This window comes from Pipistrellus kuhlii, unplaced genomic scaffold (genome assembly GCF_014108245.1).
Source record: "Pipistrellus kuhlii isolate mPipKuh1 unplaced genomic scaffold, mPipKuh1.p scaffold_m20_p_15, whole genome shotgun sequence".
Lineage (NCBI taxonomy): Eukaryota > Metazoa > Chordata > Mammalia > Chiroptera > Vespertilionidae > Pipistrellus > Pipistrellus kuhlii.
In genome coordinates, this window is record NW_023425460.1 from 8901247 (window position 1) to 8921607 (window position 20361).

The 20361-nt window shown below is 47.5% G+C and overlaps 1 protein-coding gene across 3 annotated transcripts; it reads left to right on the top strand.

The window, feature by feature from the left end:
• The first annotated feature begins 1992 nt into the window (after positions 1–1992).
• Positions 1993–20300, top strand: PLA2G12B (phospholipase A2 group XIIB). Of its 3 annotated transcripts, none has more exons than XM_036437816.2 (4): positions 1993–2375; positions 11705–11793; positions 15423–15592; positions 18821–20300. In XM_036437816.2, the coding sequence occupies exons 1-4, from the start codon at positions 2144–2146 to the stop codon at positions 18825–18827; spliced, it is 498 nt and encodes a 165-aa protein (XP_036293709.1). In that variant the 5' UTR covers positions 1993–2143; the 3' UTR covers positions 18828–20300. The 3 variants fall into 3 exon arrangements, with proteins under 3 accessions (XP_036293709.1, XP_036293708.1, XP_036293707.1); XM_036437815.2 differs by having other exon boundaries at positions 1994–2375; positions 11705–11781; positions 15423–15588; XM_036437814.2 differs by having other exon boundaries at positions 1997–2375; positions 15423–15588.
• Positions 20301–20361: the final 61 nt, after the last annotated feature.

Consider the following 20361-nt stretch of genomic DNA (forward strand, 5'->3'; position numbering starts at 1 on the left):
AGAGACTCACTCCAGATTTAAAGATACACACAGACTGAAAGTAAAGGGGTAGAGGTCATAAATATGTAAACAAAACAAAAAAGCTGGGGTAGCAATACTGATATCAGACAAAATAGAATTAAAAAAAAACAAGCTATAACAAGAGATTCTGGGTATTTATCCAAAGAAACCCAAAATGCTAAAATATATTATATATATATATATATATATATATATATATATATATATATATATATTGTATACACACACACACACACACACACATTCATATGTTCATTGCAGTATTATTTACAATAGTCAAGTTATGGAAGCAACCTAGGTGTCCATCAATAGATAATTAGATTTAGAAAGTACTGCATATACACAATGAAATGTGACTCAGTCATGAAAAACAATGAAATCTTGCATCTGCAACAACGTGGGCGGGCCTAGCAGTGCTTCTCAACCTTCCTAATGCCACGGCCCTTTAACACAGCTCCTCATGTTGTGGTGACCCCCAACCATAACATTATTTTCGTTGCTACTCCATAACTGTCATTTTGCTCCTGTTATGAGTCTTAATGTAAATATCTGTGTTTTCCGATGGTCTTAGGCGACCCCGCTAGTGGTTCTCAACCTGTGGGTTGACCCCGCTCTATGAGGCTTTCTAGACTTTTGAGAGAAGCAACATTTGGTCAAAAAGTGTATCATTTTTTTATAGACGAGTGAGTTCAGGATGGGATTCCTGTCTTCTCTGACTAAAAGCCAAGTATAAACTAAAAGTGATGTCCAAACACTAGGCTTCAGTCAACACTCATGAAGCCTCAAATTTCAAATAGTGTTTCTGATAAACCCTCTGACTTAAAAAAAAAAAAAAAAAAAAAAAATATATATATATATATATATATATATATATATATATATATATATATATATATATATATATATATATATGTTGATTTCAGAGAGGAAGGGAGAGGGAGAGAAACATCAGCGATGAGAGGGAATCATTGGCTGCCTCCTGCACGCCCCCCACGGGGGATCAAGCCCGAATCCCAGGCATGTGCCCTTAACCAGAATCGAACCTGGGACCCTTCAGTCTGCAGGCCGATGCTCTATCCACTGAGCCAAACCGGCTAAGGCACCCTCTGATGTTTAAGCAATGCAACATAAAACCAACACCAGGAGAGCCGAGTTCCCCCAGGACCAGCCCTGGGCAATCCCAGAGATCACGCACGGCCTAGTGCTAAACAAAAACACTGTAACGAAAGCGCACAAGCCCCACAGAGGCTGCCTCTCAGGAGCAGAGGCTGCGCCCGGCAGGGAGCAGGGAGAAGCCGGGGGCCCAGGCCCGAACGCCCCTCCGCACACTGTCCCTGGCAACACCCCCCTGGGACAGTGACATCCTTAACCCACGGCCACGGGGTGTCTGCATCCTGTACACCCTCCCTCGGATCTCCCAGAGACCAGTGCAGGTGACTGGCATGGGGGTGAGGCTAGGACAGGGGTCGGCAAACTCATCAGTCCACAGAGCCAAATATCAACAGTACCACAATTGACATTTCTTTGGAGAGCCACATTGTTTAAACTTAAACTGCTACTTCTAACGCCACTTCTTCAAAATAGACTCGCCCCGGTCGTGGAATTGTGTGGAAGAGCCACACTCAGGGGGCCAAAGAGCCGCATGTGACTCACGAGCCGCAGTTTGCCGACCACGGGGCTAGGACTTCAGAACAAGCTCTTGTGTCAAGAGCCTGACGCTGCAGGGCCAGGCTGGTGACTGATCGATAGGTTAGCCAGCCGGCGGGGGGAGGATTCCGATGGCTCCACCGCCCAGGCCTCCCAGAAGCTGCCCCACAGCCCCCACCTCCAGGGCTGTGGGTCCACTCGCAGGGCCCTCTCCCCCTTTCTCCGTCCCTCTCTCTCTCCCTCCCTCTCTCTCACCGGCCATCCCGCCCACGGCCTGCCCTTTGCCCTTTCTGATCGCTCTGATCTCATCCCCGCCTCCCCAGCTGTGCAAAGTCCGCCTCCGGGAGCAGAGATTGAGGGTTCCCGGTCCTCCCTGTCCCAGTCCTGCCCGAGCCAGGCCTGGGGCCACGCACCTGGGCTTCCGGGGACTGAGGCCGGGGTTCGAGGAGAGGCCTCGGCACCTACTGGCCGCAGGATGAGGCTGGCCGCCGGCTCCCTGATCCTGTGGCTGAGCCTGGGGGGTGGCCTGGCCCAGAGCGAGGACCCCGGCCCCGACGCTGGCCCCGACGTGGCCCCAGAGGAGTCCTACTCCGACTGGGGCCTCCGGCACATCCGGGGCGGCTTCGAGTCCGTCAACAGCTACTTCGACTCCTTCCTGGAGCTGCTGGGGGGCAAGGACGGCGTCTGCCAGTACCGGTGCCGCTACGGTGAGTGCTCAGTGCCAGCCTCTCCCCCGGGCACACTCTGCCACCGGCCCGGAGGGCGGGCGGGCACAGCCGGGCATGGACTTCTATTCTGTCCCCCCGAAACCTGAATCTCAAACACCAAATAAGGTGTGGGTGCATTTGAAATGCTTGGGGCACACATACACTGGCAACTTATTGGCTGTTTATCTGAAAATCAGACGCCACAGGGCTGCCTGTGTGTGAGCTGGCGCCCCAGCTCCCAGGAGAGAGACCTGCCCGCTGGCCGTTCTCCTGGGTTTGCTGGGAGGTCCTTTTCGGGGAAAAGGCCACAGGGGCGGGAGGAGAACAGGAGAGCTGTGTGAGGGTTCCCAGGTGAAGAGGAAGCTGAACTTTCGGAGAAGATGGGGAGGAGTGGGGGGTGGTAGGGTTGTGGTGAAGCAGGCTCCTAGGTCAGTGTGCTGAGCTGGAAGGCTCTCCCCGGTGCTGCTCACACTTCCTCCCAGCTGGCCGGCCTCCCTCTCTCCGATGGCTCCGCTCACTGCCCCGGGCGGCACCGGGAGAGCTAGCTGCCCTGTACCTGGGCCGGGCCCGGGGCAGGGCCAGGGCTGTGAACGGGGAGCCTCAGTCCACAGAGGAGGCCTGGGGCCCCGGGAGCCCAGGTAGTGGGGGCGGAAGGCGGGCCCTGGACCTGGCCGAGAGGCGGGTAGTTCAGCTGCTCACGCTGTCACAGCACTCACAGCTCTGGCCTAGGGTTTGTGTACCCAAGGCTTCCTCTCGGGTCAGAGGTGGAAATGGAGAGCAAGGGAGCCAGCAGGAAAGCACTTGAGCAATGTTTTCTCCAAACGGCCCACAGAGAGCTCAGCCCTTTTTGCTTTGGAGCTGGGGTGGGGGGGAGGGGGGGAGGGAAAGGAGGAGGCTGCTTCCTTACTAGACGTGGCTAACTGGGAGGCAGTGGGAAGCCACTGCGCCAGAACCAGAGGTTTGCGACACAGAATTTTAGATGCACGGACGGATGTGGTGAAAAGGAAGCTGCATTTTCTCTGAGGATGCAGTGGAGTGAAAAGCCTGGTCTGTGCCAGGACCACCTGAACCCGGGGCCTCGGCGGTGTGCGGGCGGGAGGACAGAGCAGAGGCGCCCTGGCCCCTCCTCAGCGCGCCCAGGGGGCAGGAGGGGCTGCGGGCCCTTCCTCAAGGCAACACGGGTCGCAGGCCCCTGGTCCAGCCAGCGGACGAGAGCAGGCATCTCTTTTAGGAAAACAAGAGTCAAACCCTACTCTTCCTTCCCCCGCAACCTAGCGTTAAGAGATTTCAGCAGCTTTTGGTTGCAGACTCTACCTGGGCAGGCCTGTCCGCACTCTGAGTGGGGAAGGGAATGGTCAACAGAGAGGGAGCAGGAAGGCAAACACTCCACTCCGTCTGCGGAGCCAAGGGGCCGGGAAACGGGGAGACAGGAGAGCCCCCTTACCTTCGGAACGGAGCGCAGAGAGCCGGTGCTGAGCCGGATCTTCCCCAGCCGACGGCGGACCAGGCTCTCCCCGGGCGGACCAGGCTCTCCCCGGGCGGACCAGGCCCCTCTCCCCGGGCGGACCAGGCCCCTCTCTCCGGGCGGACCAGGCCCCTCTCCCCGGGCGGACCAGGCCCCTCTCCCCGGGCGGACCAGGCTCTCCCCGGGCGGACCAGGCCCCTCTCCCCGGGCGGACCAGGCTCCTCTCCCCGGGCGGACCAGGCCCCTCTCCCCGGGCGGACCAGGCTCTCTCCGGATGGACCAGGCCCCTCTCCCCGGGCGGACCAGGCCCCTCTCTCCGGGCGGACCAGGCCCCTCTCTCCGGGCGGACCAGGCCCCTCTCTCCGGGCGGACCAGGCCCCTCTCCCCGGGCGGACCAGGCCCCTCTCTCCGGGCGGACCAGGCCCCTCTCCCCTGGCGGACCAGGCCCCTCTCTCCGGGCGGACCAGGCCCCTCTCCCCGGGCGGACCAGGCTCTCCCCGGGCGGACCAGGCCCCTCTCTCCGGGCGGACCAGGCCCCTCTCCCCGGGCGGACCAGGCTCCTCTCTCCGGACGGACCAGGCTCTCTCCGGATGGACCAGGCTTTCTAGGACAGACAGCGCCTAACCACCAAGCCAGCATCTCCAGCTCGCTTCCCCACACACCTCTGCAGAGCTCTCCCTTCCCTCTTAGCAATCCTCACCTCACCGGGCCCCCACCTCCTGCCTCTGATTTGCTGCCCGGAGCGGCCGGAACAGTTGCATTCCTAAGGGTTCCCAGGTGATCCCAATGCTGCTGGCCCCAGGGCCACACTTCGAGGGAAAGAACGGCCTTGAAGGCTGCTGTCTCCTGCCAGAAAGGACAATTGAGTGACAATCAATCTACAAGAAAAACTGTTCTACTTTATAAGTCCTTACCACGATCAGGCACACCCCGGAGACACTGCAGGCTCCTTTCCACGCCACAGCACGAAAGCGGGTTTTGCAATAAAACCAGCTGCAATCCTTTCACTGGTGGGGGGCCTTGCGCTCCATTTGTAAAGAGCACAACCTCCGTGAAGCACAGTAAAGCCACGTGCGATGAAACGAGGTGAGCCTGTACCCAAAACAAGGTTCCCTGCCTCAGCCTGCTCTTAGGATCACCTGGGGGTGAGAGGGAGCTTAAAAAACTCCCGCCACCCAAACCCATTAAATCAGAATCTCCGTGGCCCAGACCCACACAGACGTGTTTTAACGCTCCCCAGGTGGTTACAAAGCACAGCCGAGGTCTGCAGCCCAAGGTCTGGAGGTCATTCTTGGAGAACTGCAGCCCGCGGGCTGTTCAGACACATAAAGGCGTGTCTGTACCCTGGTGGCCTACAATACTGTGTCAACTTTGCCTTCACACTCCTTATAGCTACAACATTTATTCTCACGTCAGCACCCAAAGTCTGGCCCAGGGACCGGGCTATAAATAGTTCAAGGAGGTTCAGAACGTGGTGTCAGCGGCTTGCGAGCAGCCGCTGGGATGAGGCGTTGGCACCCGGTGGGCAAGATCCCCGCCCCCGCCCAGAGATGCTGAGGCAGGAGTCTGTGGTGGAGCCTGGCCTGCACAGGTGGGCCCTGAATGAGACTTGGCTAAATACAAGCAATGGAAAAACCCTGGGTTTGAATTGGGCGGGGCCGGTGGTGGGGAGCTGGGGCGGGAGGGGAGAGAGGGGGTTGGAGTTGGGTAATCTCATTGCTGGTGACCTTGCACAAGTTACCTAATGCTCAACCTTTGTTTTCCCATGTTTATAAGTCGTGCTACTAATACCTGCTTTGGCCAAAACCAGTTTGGCTCAGTGGATAGAGCGTCGGCCTGCGGACTGAAAGGTCCCAGGTTCGATTCCGGTCAAAGGCACGTACCTTGGTTGTGGGCACATCCCTAGTGGAGGTTATAGGAGGCAGCTGATCGATGTTTCTCTCTCATCGATGCTTCTCTCTCTCTCTCTCTTCCTTCCTCTATCTAAAAAATCAATAAAATATATTTATAATAATAAAATAAAAATAAAATAAATGCTTTGTGAGGTTGTTGAAGAATTAAAGAAAATAAACATAAAGAATTAGTGCCATGCAGGACGCATGACACGCACCAAACACATTGTATAGATGTTATAAGGAGGATGGTCTGGTGAGCAGGTTCCTGTGCATTCAGGTGCTTTCCTGCTCTCCTTCAACTTTAAACACAAACCTCAGAAACGCCCGTGGCTCGGCAGCGGCTTCTCAGCGTCAGGAGGAGACGTCCTGACTTAAGTTCCTGTGTCTTTAGGAAGGACTCGGCGTCTTATGAGTCACGGTGGGAGGTACTGTCCACACTGCCTGCCACACTTGGGGAAAAGGACTTGTTGGACTTCTTCTTGGGTTTAGTTCTAAGGAAAAAAGTTCTCTCAATGTCAGTCTTCTTCTCCTTCTCCTTCTCTTTCTCCTTTCCTTCTCCTCCTCCTCCTCCTCCTCCTCCTCCTCCTCCTTCTCCTTCTCCTTCTCCTCCTTTCCTCCCCTTCCTCCCCACCATTTACAGCTACCGGTTTAGGGCAGAGCTGTTCTGCTGGGTGGCCAGTTGTCCGCTGTGCGGGCACTGAGGGGAGGGTCTGGGGCCCCTGGGGTGTGGGACTTCGGGTTCTAGCCCAGGGCAGACCCAGGCAAGCTGGTCACCTCACCTCACGCAGTAACTTACTCTGCTTCAGCAACTGAGACAGAATGTATGGCTTCAATGAAGCTGCCCCCGTTCTGCTTTGTTTCCGATGAGCCGCATCTGCGTGTTTCTGGACGTGAGCACACACGTTGCACATGTGTCAGCCTCCGGGAGACCCGGGGAGGGAGGCTCGGAGCTGCCTCTGCAGGAACGGCAGGCGGCGGGAGGACACACCTGGGGAAGACGGAACCCCTGACCTGGGTCCGGAAGCCCAGACGGTTTACTGCTCTCCTCGGTGACACACTGAGGCTGGGCCCGGGAGCATGCACAGCTGCGGCAGAACAGGAGCTTCCGGGCCAACTCTCCCGAAATGGCTCTCATTTTTAACTGTTTTACTTATTTTATGGCATCTTGCTTTATTCAGAAGTTTTTAATTTTCATAACGTCAAGTCTGTCTGTCTTTTTCTTTATGTTTTCTGAAGTTGTTCTCTTGCTTAGAAAACCATTCTTTCATCAAGATGATAAGAATGTTCTGCTCTTTTTTCTGGGGAAGCAGGCATAGCCAATAGGTAGGGAGTATTGCTATGTCCCAATAAAACATTTTAATGAATGTTGTAATTTGAATTTAATATCATTTTTATGTCACAAAATACTATCCTTGTTTTGACTCTGATGCACCCTCCATCCCCTCAACCATTAAAAAATATAAAAACCATTTCGGCTGGCAGACATACCAAAGCCGGCCATGGACCGGACGTGAGCCATGCTTGCCAGCCTATAAACTATTGGATCAGGTTGTCAGCCTCCCTCTCCTATAAATAGCCAAAACCAGAAAATTAAAATCAACGTGTACATTATGAATGCCTAGACTCAAAACAACAAACTGTAAGGACTCAACACAACTCCAAACGACTCAAACTATAACTTGAGGATGTAGTATATTACTTCAGCTTAGACTCAAACCATCAAATTTTTTTCTTTGAACTTGGACTTCAAGTTTCATTCCTAAATAGAGTTTCTGCTGCTATCACACATATCAAACCAGGAGATCATGGTTCAATTTCAAGTCAATTCACATACCCAGCGGGTGTGTGTGTGCGCAGTAGGCAGCCAATTGATGTTTTGCTCTCATTGATGTTTCTATCTCTCTCACTCCTTCCTCTCTCTAAAATCAGTAAAAATATATTTAAAAAAGAGAAAAAAAGAACTCAATAAAAATGAATAGACAGATTTAAAACAAGAATTCTAAGAAATGAAACTTATAGTCATTGAAAGAAAAGACTCTGTGAATGAGTTAAACAGCAGGTTAGAAAGAAGTAGGAAAATGGTAAATAGACTTGATGAAGTTAATAAAAAATCAGTACCCAGAGAGAAAAATATCTATATATATAAAATGCTAGTATGCAAAGTGTCCCCTCAGGAGTTCGACCGGAAGTTTAATCGCTCACAATGATATGTGCTGGCCATCTGGGGGGCAGCACGGAACAAAGGAAGGCCCCGGCCAGCAGCCAGAAGGCTCTGATCGGCCCTGATCACTGGCCAGGCATAGGGATACTGCACATGCATGAATTTCATGCCCCAGGCCTCTAGTATAACATACAAGAGATATTAAGATATATAAAGTATAGGATTAAAAAGATTCACCATTCAGTAATAAGAGGCCCAGAAGGAGAAACTAGAGAGAATCCTATATAATGAAAGCCCAGCAACCAAATGGCAGAATGACCAGAACGATCAGTCAACCAGTCGCCATGATGCGCACTGACCACTAAGGGGCAGATGCTCAATGCAGGAGCTGCCCCTCATGGTCAGTGTGCTTGCACAGTGGGAGCGCCGCTTGACTGACTGGGGTGAGCTGCTCAGAGGGCGGGTCCATAGCTGCTCAGCTGACGGGGATGAGCGGTGCTCTCACAGCAGGCTGATCCCCACAGGCCACGCCCCCCACCAGCGCACAAATCCGTGCACTGGGCCTCTAGTGAGGAAAATAAAATACATTAAACCCTTGATTTTGCAGACCTTGATTTAATGGACTTTGGAGTTAACAAACAAAATTTCTCATCCCTATGTCCTATGTGAAAATTAATTTTAAAATGCCTTTAACCAAGATTTGCTCATATTTAAATTAACAGGTTATTTTTATGTTATTAATCAAGTTTTAGCGAATAGGCCATATGTTGGAAAAAACACTAATTTTGCTGACATAAATAAATATTACATGTCTACAACTACAGTCTACGTATGTAAATCCAAGAGTCGCCGCTTGTATACATGGTGGTGGAACGATTAGCATGTGATCACACTGCCTCTCTCATAGTAATTGGTTATTGGTTCTCTTGTCATGTGGCATTACTTTCTTTTTCTTTTAAAAAAAATATATATTGTATTGATTTTTTTACGGAGAAGAAGAGAGAGGGCTAGAGAGTTAGAAACATCAATGAGAGAGAATCATCGATCAGCTGCCTCTTGCACACCCACTACTGGGGATGTGCCTGCAACCAAGGTACATGCGCTTGACCAGAATCTAACCTGGGACCTTTCAGTCTGCAGGCCAACGCTCTACCGCTGAGCCAAACCGGTTTTGGCTGCATTACTTTCTGCAGCAGTTCTAACTTATGCCGGGGACATTCGATGTAGGCCACCCCCAGCGTGTACACTTGTTTGCTGTGGTGACTGGTGAACACACCCATTTACTAGACCTGCTCAGAATAAACTTAAAATCACAGTAACATATATAGAATACTTTTCTGTGAAATTAAACTTTTCAGACATACTTACTTGTAATTACACAAATGTGTCTATGTAAGTAAAAACAGGTACACTAATCTGTCAAATTTTTAACATAGGCGTTTGGAAAATTTACTTTATTATATAATGGACTTTCCGCTTTAATGGACACCCTCTCCTGAATTGGTCTGTCATAGCGAGGCTGTACTGGATTCAGACAGTGGCTGTGGATTCTCCAAGGGTCATAGAAACCCGAATCTTCAGACTGTTCAGAGCAGGATGAGGATAGACACTTCGCATCTAGGTACACTCTAGTGACACTGTGAGGATGTGGAGAAACTGGACCCTTGTGCACTGCAGATGGGAATATAAAAGGTGCAGCTACTCAAGCAGACAGGCTGCACCATGGAATAAAAGCATCCTTCCCATTGCCCGCCTTTGCAACCAGGTGTTGCCCTTTGACTAAGGTCTGGCCAAAGGAAGGAGGAGGAAGTGATGTGTGCACCATTCAGGAGAGTGTTTATTCAAGAGGGAGGCTGGGATCCTTCTATTGTACTTCCTTCTTCCAGGTGATGCTTACATGGGGAGATGCTGGCTGACGCTCCTTCTTGGACCACGAGAGCCAGGGCTTCACTCTAGGGCTGGCAGAGCAGAAAGCCAGCAGCAGCCTGGGGCCCAGAAAAGCACAGATTTTCTATACCAGCCTTACAATCCTTCATTCTGGGGTTTTATGAGGTATCCTATGTTGTGTAAGTATCTGAACAGTCCAGTATGTCGGAGGGATAATAGATACACGGAAAAAATGATAGCACTCTATTGAAGGGCATAAAGGAGGACTAAGTAAATGGAAAGCTATCCTATGCCCATGTTTAGGGAGACAGAATATTCTAAGAAAGTCAGCTGTCTCCAAACTAATCTATAAATTCAATGTATGTTCAAGCAAAATTCTGACAATCTCTTTTAAAATGTACTAACTCATAGGCAAGAGTGAAGGGCCAAGAATAATCAAGACAATTTTGGGCTTTAAAGCATAGACTTAGTCTTTAAAAATTAAAACAGGAAAACGGGGGCAAAGGGGCTTCAACTATCCTTGCAACAGTAATTAAGCAGAAAATATACTTATGGAAAGTTTGGTAATGTTAACCCTCATTATGTTTATGTAATGGGCTCATGGGTGTTTTTTTCCTCTGACTTTTCTTCAGTTTTTAAATTTCATAATAAAAACAATAATTAAAAATAAAGAAAATAGCCGAGACCGGTTTGGCTCAGTGGTAGAGCGTGGGTCTGTGGACTGAAAGGTCCCGGGTTCGATTCCGGTCAAGGGCATGTACCTTGGTTGCGGGCACATCCCCAGTAGGGGGTGTGCAAGAGGCAGCTGGTCGATGTTTCTCTCTCATTGATGTTTCTAGCTCTCTATCTCTCTTTCTTCCTCTCTGTAAAAAATCAATAAAATATATTTTTTAAAAAATAAAGAAAATAGAAATGCCAGGTACCTCACTTCGAGGATTAATTCTTAGCTTATTTCCTCAGTCTTACGCTACATCTCGTCCCACAAAGAGGCCAAGGAACATGGAGGAAGAACAGGACTTTTGGAGAAAAACAGGAAATCTGCATTTGTGTCCTACTTCCCCCACTTGCTATATGACTGAAGCAAGTCACGCAGCCTCTCCGCCCCACTTTCTTATCCAGATAACAGATAAAAAGACTCACTGGAGATGAGCGTCCAGAGTTCATCTCAGGTCAAGGTTATCTCTGTGATGCATGACTACCACTGAGTCAACTGACAAAGAATCCTGGCACATATCTGCAAGCTCAGAAGATAACTCAAAAGCTATGTAGGAGGAACAAAGAAATTAAAAGTTTTTCCGATCATTTCTGCTTAGTTCTATGATAGGAATGCCTAAATAGGGTGTTTTCTTTGTCCTCTGGGCAATAGCGGTTTGTCTACATTTATAGAATTTTGCCAAGTTCCACTCAAGTTATTCTGGGAAAACCTCTGCGGCACGGCTACAATCCCGATTCCCCCTGTGTGATCGGGCGGCGGTTCCCTTTTCCTGTGCGAGGAGGGTGTCCGTACAGTGGAGAGGGGAGTAAGAAATGTTGAGTTTTAGTTCTGTTTTGTCAAAAACCTTATCTTCAAGGCCACGCACTTAAGAAACATTAAAAGTTCTTTGAGATTGGGAGAAAAATGCCCCACTGGCCTTCCGGTTACGGCTCTTTTAGGACATCGTTGTCATTGTCACCATCACCATCGTCCTCACTGTCACCGTCACCATCGTCCTCACTGTCACCGTCACCATCGTCATCACTGTCACCGTCACCATCGTCATCACTGTCACCGTCACCTAAGGTGGATGTGAGCATCTGCTGAGCAACAATGCCTTTCAAAGGAAAACCCGAATGCGCTCTTAGGTCATTTTTATTTCACGAATGTTTCCGAATGCTTCATTTCTGAACATTTCTTCCTGCTTCCTCCCCCTTTCTCCGCCAGGAAAGGCTCCTATGCCCAGGCCGCACTACAAGCCGCAGGAGCCCAACGGCTGCAGCTCCTCCTTCCTGGGCCTCAAGGTGCCAGACAGTGTACGTACGCCGCCGCCCTGCCCACCGGCTTTACCCACGCTCCGGTCGCCGCTGGTGGAGTGACCGCTTGTGGAGTGTCGCTGGGCGGTGTGATTGGGTGTTTTAAGTTGGACACGGAGGGAACGAGATAACTTTTAAAAGAAGTGCTTGACTTGCTTTTGTCAGAGGCAGCTGCCCCTCAGAGAAACCCTGGTAAAGCGAGCTTTGAAATCACCATTGCAAACACGCGCTGAGCCTGAGGGGGTCAAACAGAACTAAATATGAAACAGCGCTGAGAAGTGTGATTTCATTCAGTGCCGGGCGGAGCCAGCTGGGACTGGCCAGCGAGAGCTGACTGCTCTGGTGTCCTCAGGGCTTCTCACGCCAGAGCAGCTGTGTTTGGGGTATTAATATCGTAGAACTCTCCAAATGCACCCCCACACCCCAACCCCCAAGAAAACCTCCATACACACCTCCACCGCTGGCTAAACATTGATCATCACACTTCTCAAACTGTAGGTCTCCCCTGAAAATAAGTGACCAATTAATTTCGTTTAAGACTTCTTTAGAAAAGAGGCCCTATGTAAAATGGAGGTACAGGGATTTCACATCTGAACTGTGATTTTTTGATTTGTATCTTAATCAGGCTCAACTTCACTTTTCTGATGATTCAAAAGATTTTACTTTGTAGTGATTTTCTAAGCAGCATAATGTTTAGTCTAAGATCCTGCTCACCCATGGGGCATTTTTATGCAAATTGGAAAGAGATCCTCTTTCCTCACGTCAGTTTCCTTCCATTTCTCAGAAATTTATCTTTACACTAGACGAGGCCCGGGGCACGAAATTTGAGCACGGGTATGGTCCCTAGACCTGGCTGGTGATCAGGGCTGATTGGGGCCTTCCGGCTGCCTGCCAGCTGGGGCCTCCCTTCATCCAGCACCACCCCTGGTGGGCAGCACACGTCATAGCGAGCGATCAAATTCCCACTTTCCTGGTTGAACTCCTGAGGGGACACCTTATATAGTAACCTTTTATATATATATATATATATATATATATATATATATATATATATATATATATAGATAGATACTGATTTTGTTAGAAAACTTGACTGTAATTAGCTAGCCATTTTGTAATAATTATGATGTCTTGTGGGAGATCTGACCCTCTTAGACCTTAGCCACTTGTGACTTAATCAACCTGCACAGCTGAACACCAAACCTTGTCCACAATAGCAGAATGTGTATGAGTGCAGAAGAAAAACAATAATTTCAAATAATAAAAGGTGGAGCAAAAATAGGTTTACAGTTGTTTGTATGGAAAATAATACAATAGTTCATAAATAATAACACAAGGATAAACTCTCTGTTTTGGGTGCCTACTTTCGCCCTACTCTGCATTTACATAGAAACACCACCACCGATTTTTGGCCAATATATTTTACTGGATACCAATTTAGTAGTTATAGAAGTGGCATGCACCATATTTTGGAAGTAATGTCATTTTGTTTGCTGACATTGAAAACTAGTTCAAGAATTTCCAATGGAATGGAACTGAATAATAGCCACTATACTCATCTAATTCTCAGTTACCTCTATTGTGATATATTTGTAGTTTTAGAGATGAGGTACAAGCAAAGTAGTTTTCTTCAGGTATCAGATAATGTGATTTACTCAGAATTGCAGAGTCCAGGCCTTTGCCTAATCTAATAATGAGTTATATGACCTCTTAATGTTGCTTAAAAGGGCATTTTATTTTATTTTATTTTTAAAAAATATATTTTATTGATTTTTTACAGAGAGGAAGGGAGAGAGATAGAGAGCTAGAAGTGTCATGAGAAAGAAACATCGACCAGCTGCCTCTTGCACACCCCCTATTGGGGATGTGCCCACAACCAATGTACATGCCCTTGACCGGAATCGAACCTGGGACCTTTCAGTCCGCAGACTGATGCTCTACCACTGAGCCAAACCGGTTTCGGCTAAAAGGGCATTTTAAACTGCCAGACTCCATATTCTGCTTTAAGTGGCCTCGGAATAAAAGTTTAAAGGAGAGAACACTTACGGATACCTAAGGGGAAAGCACCTATAATCACTGACTATAATTCCCCAACCATGCCCTGAAGCCAGATTTCCACAGATTCCATCCAAGTTCAAGTATGTGTGTGTGTGTGTTTGTGTATATATATATATATATATATATATATATATATATATATATATATCAGAAAAACTGCAAAAGATTCTAAGATGCTTTATCTATATCTAGACCCACCCTGTTTCCATCTATTTTTTATTTTTATTTTTATTGATTGATGTGTAAGAAAGAGAGAGCAAGGTAGAGAGAGAAGGAGAGAGAAACGTCAATTTGTGGTTTCACTTATTTATGCATTTATTCACTGGTTATTTCTTGTATACACCCTGATGGGGGATCAAACCTACAACCCTGGTGGAGCAGGATGATGCTCTAACCAACTGAACTACCTGGCCAGGGCCTGTTCCCATCTATTTTTTACACAGAAAAACAATTACTCTTCTCTGATCACTCTTTGGACCATGTCCCCTCCTCGCTCAAGAGTGTTTATCAAATCTACTAACTTTGGAAGTCAAGGTCATCCATCAACTTACTCTTCTCTCTAAAGCAAACTTTTTTTTTTTTTTAAATATTTTTTTATTGATTTTAGAAAGGAAGAGGGAGAGAGAGATAGAAACATCAATGATGAGAGAGAATAATTAATCGGCTACCTCTTGTATCCCCCTGCCCCCCACTGGGGATTGAGTCTGCAACCCAGGCAGGTGGACACTGGAATCAAACCTGGGACCCTTCAGTCCGCAGGCCGATGCTCTATCCACTGAGCCACACCAGCTAAGGCTCTGAGAAAAACTTTTTATATGTATGTATTTCCCTAGAAAGACTCTTGAAAGATTAACAAACAAATTCACTCACAATATGATTTGCTCATTATTTCCTTTCGTTCCCTGCTATGTTCTAAGGCTACCTTTAGTTCTGTTAACTCTCTCTTCATCTTCTTTCAAAATCCTTTAAAAAATTCCCATTTTATTACTTTACAGATGGCATTCTATGAATTCACTCAGTTTATGCCACATTTACAATGGCTTATCGGACGCTTCTAAACGCAGGTCCGGCTGTGCATTAGATATTGCCGTTAGACCAGAGTCCCCTGTGTTCAGGAACTGTGTCCTATACCTGCCTCTGCTCCCCAACATGTACGCCTTCCCCGCCCCCCGCATTAACACAGCGCTGAATGGGGAGGGTCTCTGATAAATTCAGGTGTCCTATTGATGAGTTAAGGCTTCAGTTCTCATAATTCTGAGCCTTGGGATCCTTGGCTTAAACAACATCTCACATACGTTTTAGTTGAATTTGGATGTTTTGAAACTCTGCTCTCTGAACTGGCGTTCTGATTTCTATTTTCATCACCATAGTGACCTGTGAATTAACAAGTAAATTGTGATAGAAATTTAGAATCCCGACTATCAACCTGCTGCATTCTCTCAAGTCCCTGGTGTTTCTCAGTGGATCTGAAAGTGTAGCAGGAATTTGAGAACTGGCTCGCCAAGTACGCGGGCAAGGTTGCCTGAGGTCCTGGGTCTAAACGTGGCGTTTTCTTCGCTCTCTTTCCCCAGATGGACCTGGGAATTCCAGCCATGACCAAGTGCTGCAACCAGCTGGACGCCTGTTACGACACCTGCGGTGCCAACAAGTACCGCTGTGATGCAAAATTCCGATGGTGCCTCCACTCTATCTGCTCGGACCTCAAGCGAAGTCTGGGCTTCGTCTCCAAAGTGGCAAGTAGGTATCCTAAGGGCACCTGCCTCTGAGCAGGACGTTTGTTCCTGTTTTCGCACAGACATGCAGCCAGAGCCCCTTCGCTCACAGCGGCCATTAGCGCTCCGGGAACCTTATGGAGCACTGAGCCACACACAGGCTGAGGGGCGGGAGCCGCACTCTTGGCTGACGTTCCTGCCCAGGAGCCGCTGGCGCCACTCGCGATGGCCAGCGCCACACCAACGCCTTCCCAGAGATATAAAAACGTACCCTTTAAGGCTGGGGAGAGAGGTGCCCAGCTGGCTTTAGTTACCCATTCCACTGTTAAATCATTTGCCATAAAAGGAGTTATTCTGTATGGGACCACCTGGTTTGGCTATTATTTTGTTCTCAGTCAAGAAAATAATTTAAAAAAAAAAAACTTTCTTGTGTAAAGGTCTACATACGCTTGAGGATAGTTATTTTTAAAAATATATATTTTTATTGCTTTCAGAGAGGAAGCAATACAAATATATTGGGGTTGAAACCCACAACCCAGGCATGTACCGTGACCTGGAATCAACCGTGACTTCCTGGTTCATACACAGGTCAAGGCTCAGCCACTGAGCCACCCTGGCTGGGAGAGGATAGTTTTGTTTTTAACAGACATTTAGCTATCTGATTTCTAGCACTGATTCTGTAGTTTCTTTTTCCTAATTCACTGTAGGAAAAGCTTTAATCCCTAGTTTCTGGAGCCAGAAAATCACATCCAGGTATTAGCATTATGTGTTTTTAGAGAGTGATGTTTGAAAGTCAGGCATCTACAGAGCTGACTATATGCTGCAGGGGTGGGAAATCTTGGATCTTATTTAAAGATCCATGCCAAGGGTGTAGTCCTAAGTGAGTCTGTGAGGGCTTGGAAGGTGGATAATTGCTTGGGCCCTGCAGAGGGAGATCCCCCATCTGTACCTACAAAGGGTGAGGAAGTACCTGCTGCGAATCTAGGGTCAGGTCAGGCTACTTCCTTTAAGTGATGTCCTATAGATTCTTTTCCCAAACATCTCTTTGGTAACTTGCCTGGTTCCTGCAAGTTAACTCAAACTCTGGGTCCCATCAAATTCATTCTCCCCAAAGGGACCAGGTATATTTTATACAACAAAAATCTGGCCACCTTCTTTTTCGTTAAGAGTGAATCCAAGCTCCTTCGTGTGACAAACATACCAGGGTATGTCCACCGCTAGCCTACCTCTTCAGCATCAACTTGCTTATTTCTGATTTCTCTCCTGGCTCCTGCCATTCCCAACTACTTGGGATGATGGTCCATATCTTTCTGTTTCTGCAGTTCCCTCTGCTTGGAACACTCTTATAATTCATGTTTTATTGTTGTTCAAACAGTTTTATCAAAGGTGAAAAGCTGGAAGCTTTCCCTCTAAAATCAGGAACAAGTCATGGATATCCACTCTCACCACTTATACCCTACATAGTATTGAGAATCCTAGCCAGAAAAATTAGGCCAGAAGAAGAAATAAAAGCCATCCAAGTAGGGATGGCAGACCTAAAACTGTCACCATTTCAGGTGACGTTATATATAGAAAACCCTAAAGACTTGTAAAAAAACCTGTTAGAACTAATAAATAATTCAGTAAAGTTGCAGTACACAAAATTAATATATAAAAACCTGTTGCATTTCTATATAATAACAAACTATTAGAAATATAATTTTTTAAAAAGCTCATTTATAATTGCATCAACATAATAAAATACCTAGGAATAGATTTAATCAAGGAGGTGAAAGACCTATATACTGAAAACTATAAGACTTTGATGAAAAAATTTGAGGAAGACACAAATAAATGGAAAGGTAGTTTGTGCTCATGGATTGGAAGAATTAACAAATTGTTAAAAATGTCCATGGCACTGGTTGGTAGCTCAGTTGGTTAAAGTGTCATCTCTTTACACCAAGGTTGTGGTTTGATCCCTGGTCAGGGCATATACAAGAAGCAATGAATGAATGCATTGATGGGAAGGGAGCAACAGATCAATGTCTCTCTCTCCCTCCCTCTAAAATCAATAAACTTTTTTGTCATTGTTAATCATCATTAGAGGTTATTTTTCCATTGATTTTTTTTTTTTTTTTAGAGAGTTTGCAAGGGAGGAGGAGAAACAGAGAGAGAGAAACATCAATGTGAGAGATGTTTGGTTGGTTGCTTCCCAATCTGGCCAGGAATTGAGCCTGCAACCGAGGTACTTGTCCTTAACCTGAAATGAACCTGAGACCCTTCAGTCCATTGGTCAACACTCTATTCACTGAGCTAAACCAGAGAGGGCTCAATAAACTTTTTAAAATGTCCATACTACCCAAAGGAATCTATATTTTTAATGAAATCCCTATCAAAATTTTAAGGGATCTGAGACCCTTCCATAATAATTCTTACCCACACAGGGATGAGACCCTGACTGTGGGCTCCATACCACGTGGGGTAACTTCCATTCTGGTGTGGTGTGACTATATGTTTACCTGTCTAGCCTATCCTCCTCTTTGTCCAAACTGTGAGACCCTTGAGTTGAGATCCCTTTGGCCTCTGTGTCCCTGATGCCTTACAGTGGCTGGCCAACATACCCAACAGGCACACTTGATTTTTCAACGAGTAAATGCTTATCCATCCCACAGGGAAAGCTACAGGAAACAATAGTGTTATCTGAGCAAGTATTCTGCAAAAATGGTACATTTGCCATGGAGTGAGCATAGTGATATAGAAGATGCTGATTGGTAATCATGGTTTTGACCTGGAGACCCATAAAGATAGGGCACCCCAAAATGTATTATTTTATTGACTGATTTTTAGAGAGATAGAGAAACAACAATTCTTTGTTCCACTTATTTATGCATTCATTGATTGATTCTTGTATGTGCCCTGACCAGAAATTGAATCCACAACCCTGGCCTATTGGGATGATTGGGATGATGCTCTAACCAACTGAGCTACTTGGCAGTGCCCAAAATGTATTCTGCTCTACGGATTGGATAGAAGCTTTTCTGAAAACAAACAAACAAACAAACAAACAACCCCCCCCCTAAAAAAAAACACCCAAAAAACAAAAACACACACCACCACCAAACTCCTTTCCTTTGAATCCTGTATTCAGGTATTGCCTGTACTTTCCTCTGGGTATCATGCCAACCTCGGAGCTACATTGACCCGTTAAAATTACTCATGCTACTTGGGGGCAGTTCTATGTATTAACCTTTCTGCTTCTCTACATCTTTTTCAAACAGCATGTGATTCTCTGGCTGACACCGTGTTTAATACCGTATGGACCTTGGGCTGCCGACCCTTTATGAATAGTCAGCGGGCAGCCTGCATCTGCGCAGAAGAGGAGAAAGAAGAGTTATAGGGAAGGTGTTTCCTTTTTGGTTTGAGTGGACACCACGGCTGTCAGTCTCGGAGATGGTAGTGTGGCAGATGTGTCTCATCCTTTCTTCCAAGAGTTTGGATGCCACCAGGCAGGAGAAAGGAGACAGGCTACACCTGAAAAGCAAGTCCCATCCTTTGAGGATAATTGGAAAAAAGACGTGAACTGAAGGCTGCGCGTCGCTTTAACACTGGTCCCTCCAACCAAGACACATTTGCCTGGAAATTCAGTTCTTAAAGACTAAAATAAAGACTAACTACTGGGATTCTTGGACTCTATCATTCTATTCACAAGTGAAATTTTGGAGAGTCCAGCCGTTTGGGAGGCAATGACTTGCCTCTGGTCCATGTCTCAATTGCCAGTAAGCATCCCACATATATAATAAAGTGTACTTTCTAGAACATTTGAAAAGAGATGCTTGAATCTCACTATCACCAACACGCTTCCTTTTCACTTAGAAGAAAACAGAATCAACTCGGTAAGTTCCCTCAACAATACGTTCTTCCCGCTGGTGCCGAAGGGATCGGAGCCCGTGTGCAGAGACTTACCTGACCGAAGCCATGGAGGCCGAGAGCAGGTGGAGTCTGGTCTCTGAGGTTCCATTTTTTTCACTCAGTCAGCTATTCTGTTGATACCCCCAAGTGCTAGGTGGCCTCCGTGTCATGTGAAGGTCTGAGGAGCACTGGGTAGGAACTGCCATTAAAGATAACTTGGAAAAACCCCTAAAAGCTGAGGGGCAGGCTTTGGGCCATTCCCCAAAGGGTGGTTCTCAGCCCTGAGGGCAGGTTAGAATCCCTGAGGAGCAGCAGCCACAGAGGCTCTGGCGGGGGTTGGGGGGGCGGGGGGTGTATCTACAGACAGGCGCACCTGCCATTGCGCTCGGCTTGCTTGCCCTCCACAGGTGTTGCATTTTTACAAATTGAAGGCAAGACCTTCCACCAGAAAAAAGATCATGTGACTCGCTTTGTTGTCGGGTCTGGAAGCTGACGGGAACTATCTCTGAGGTTTGCCTGTGCTGGTGATTTCTAAAGCGACTCTGACGCCCCATGAGGACTGAGGCCACCGGATCAGGGACTGGCAGACGGAAGCCCATGGACTGACTCAGGCCCAGCACCCGCTGCCGGGAAGTGTGATGGAACATAACTGTGCCCACGTGTGTTCGTGGCTGCTCCCGGGCCGAGAGCCGAGCTGTGGCAGAGACGGCACGGCCCAGAACAGTTACCAGGAGGCCCTTACAGAAACACTTGGCAAACCCCTGATGGAGTTCACTCTCTCCTTTCCTTTCCTCTTGTTAATATCACTGGTTCCATTAAGGATGGTTGATGGCAGCCATTTCTAAAAAGCAAAAGAAGAAAAGTTGTTTTCTGATCTTATGTAAACCCATGAAATTAATTGGCTTATTAA

Excerpts from the sequence above, each read along its gene's own strand:
- PLA2G12B (XM_036437814.2), top strand. The coding sequence starts at position 2,144 with ATGAGGCTGGCCGCCGGCTCCCTGATCCTGTGGCTGAGCCTGGGGGGT. Across the intron at positions 11,794-15,422 it reads GCCTCAAGGTGCCAGACAGT|ATGGACCTGGGAATTCCAGC; the intron begins GTACGTACGCCG and ends CTCTTTCCCCAG. Across the intron at positions 15,589-18,820 it reads CTTCGTCTCCAAAGTGGCAA|CATGTGATTCTCTGGCTGAC; the intron begins GTAGGTATCCTA and ends TTTTTCAAACAG.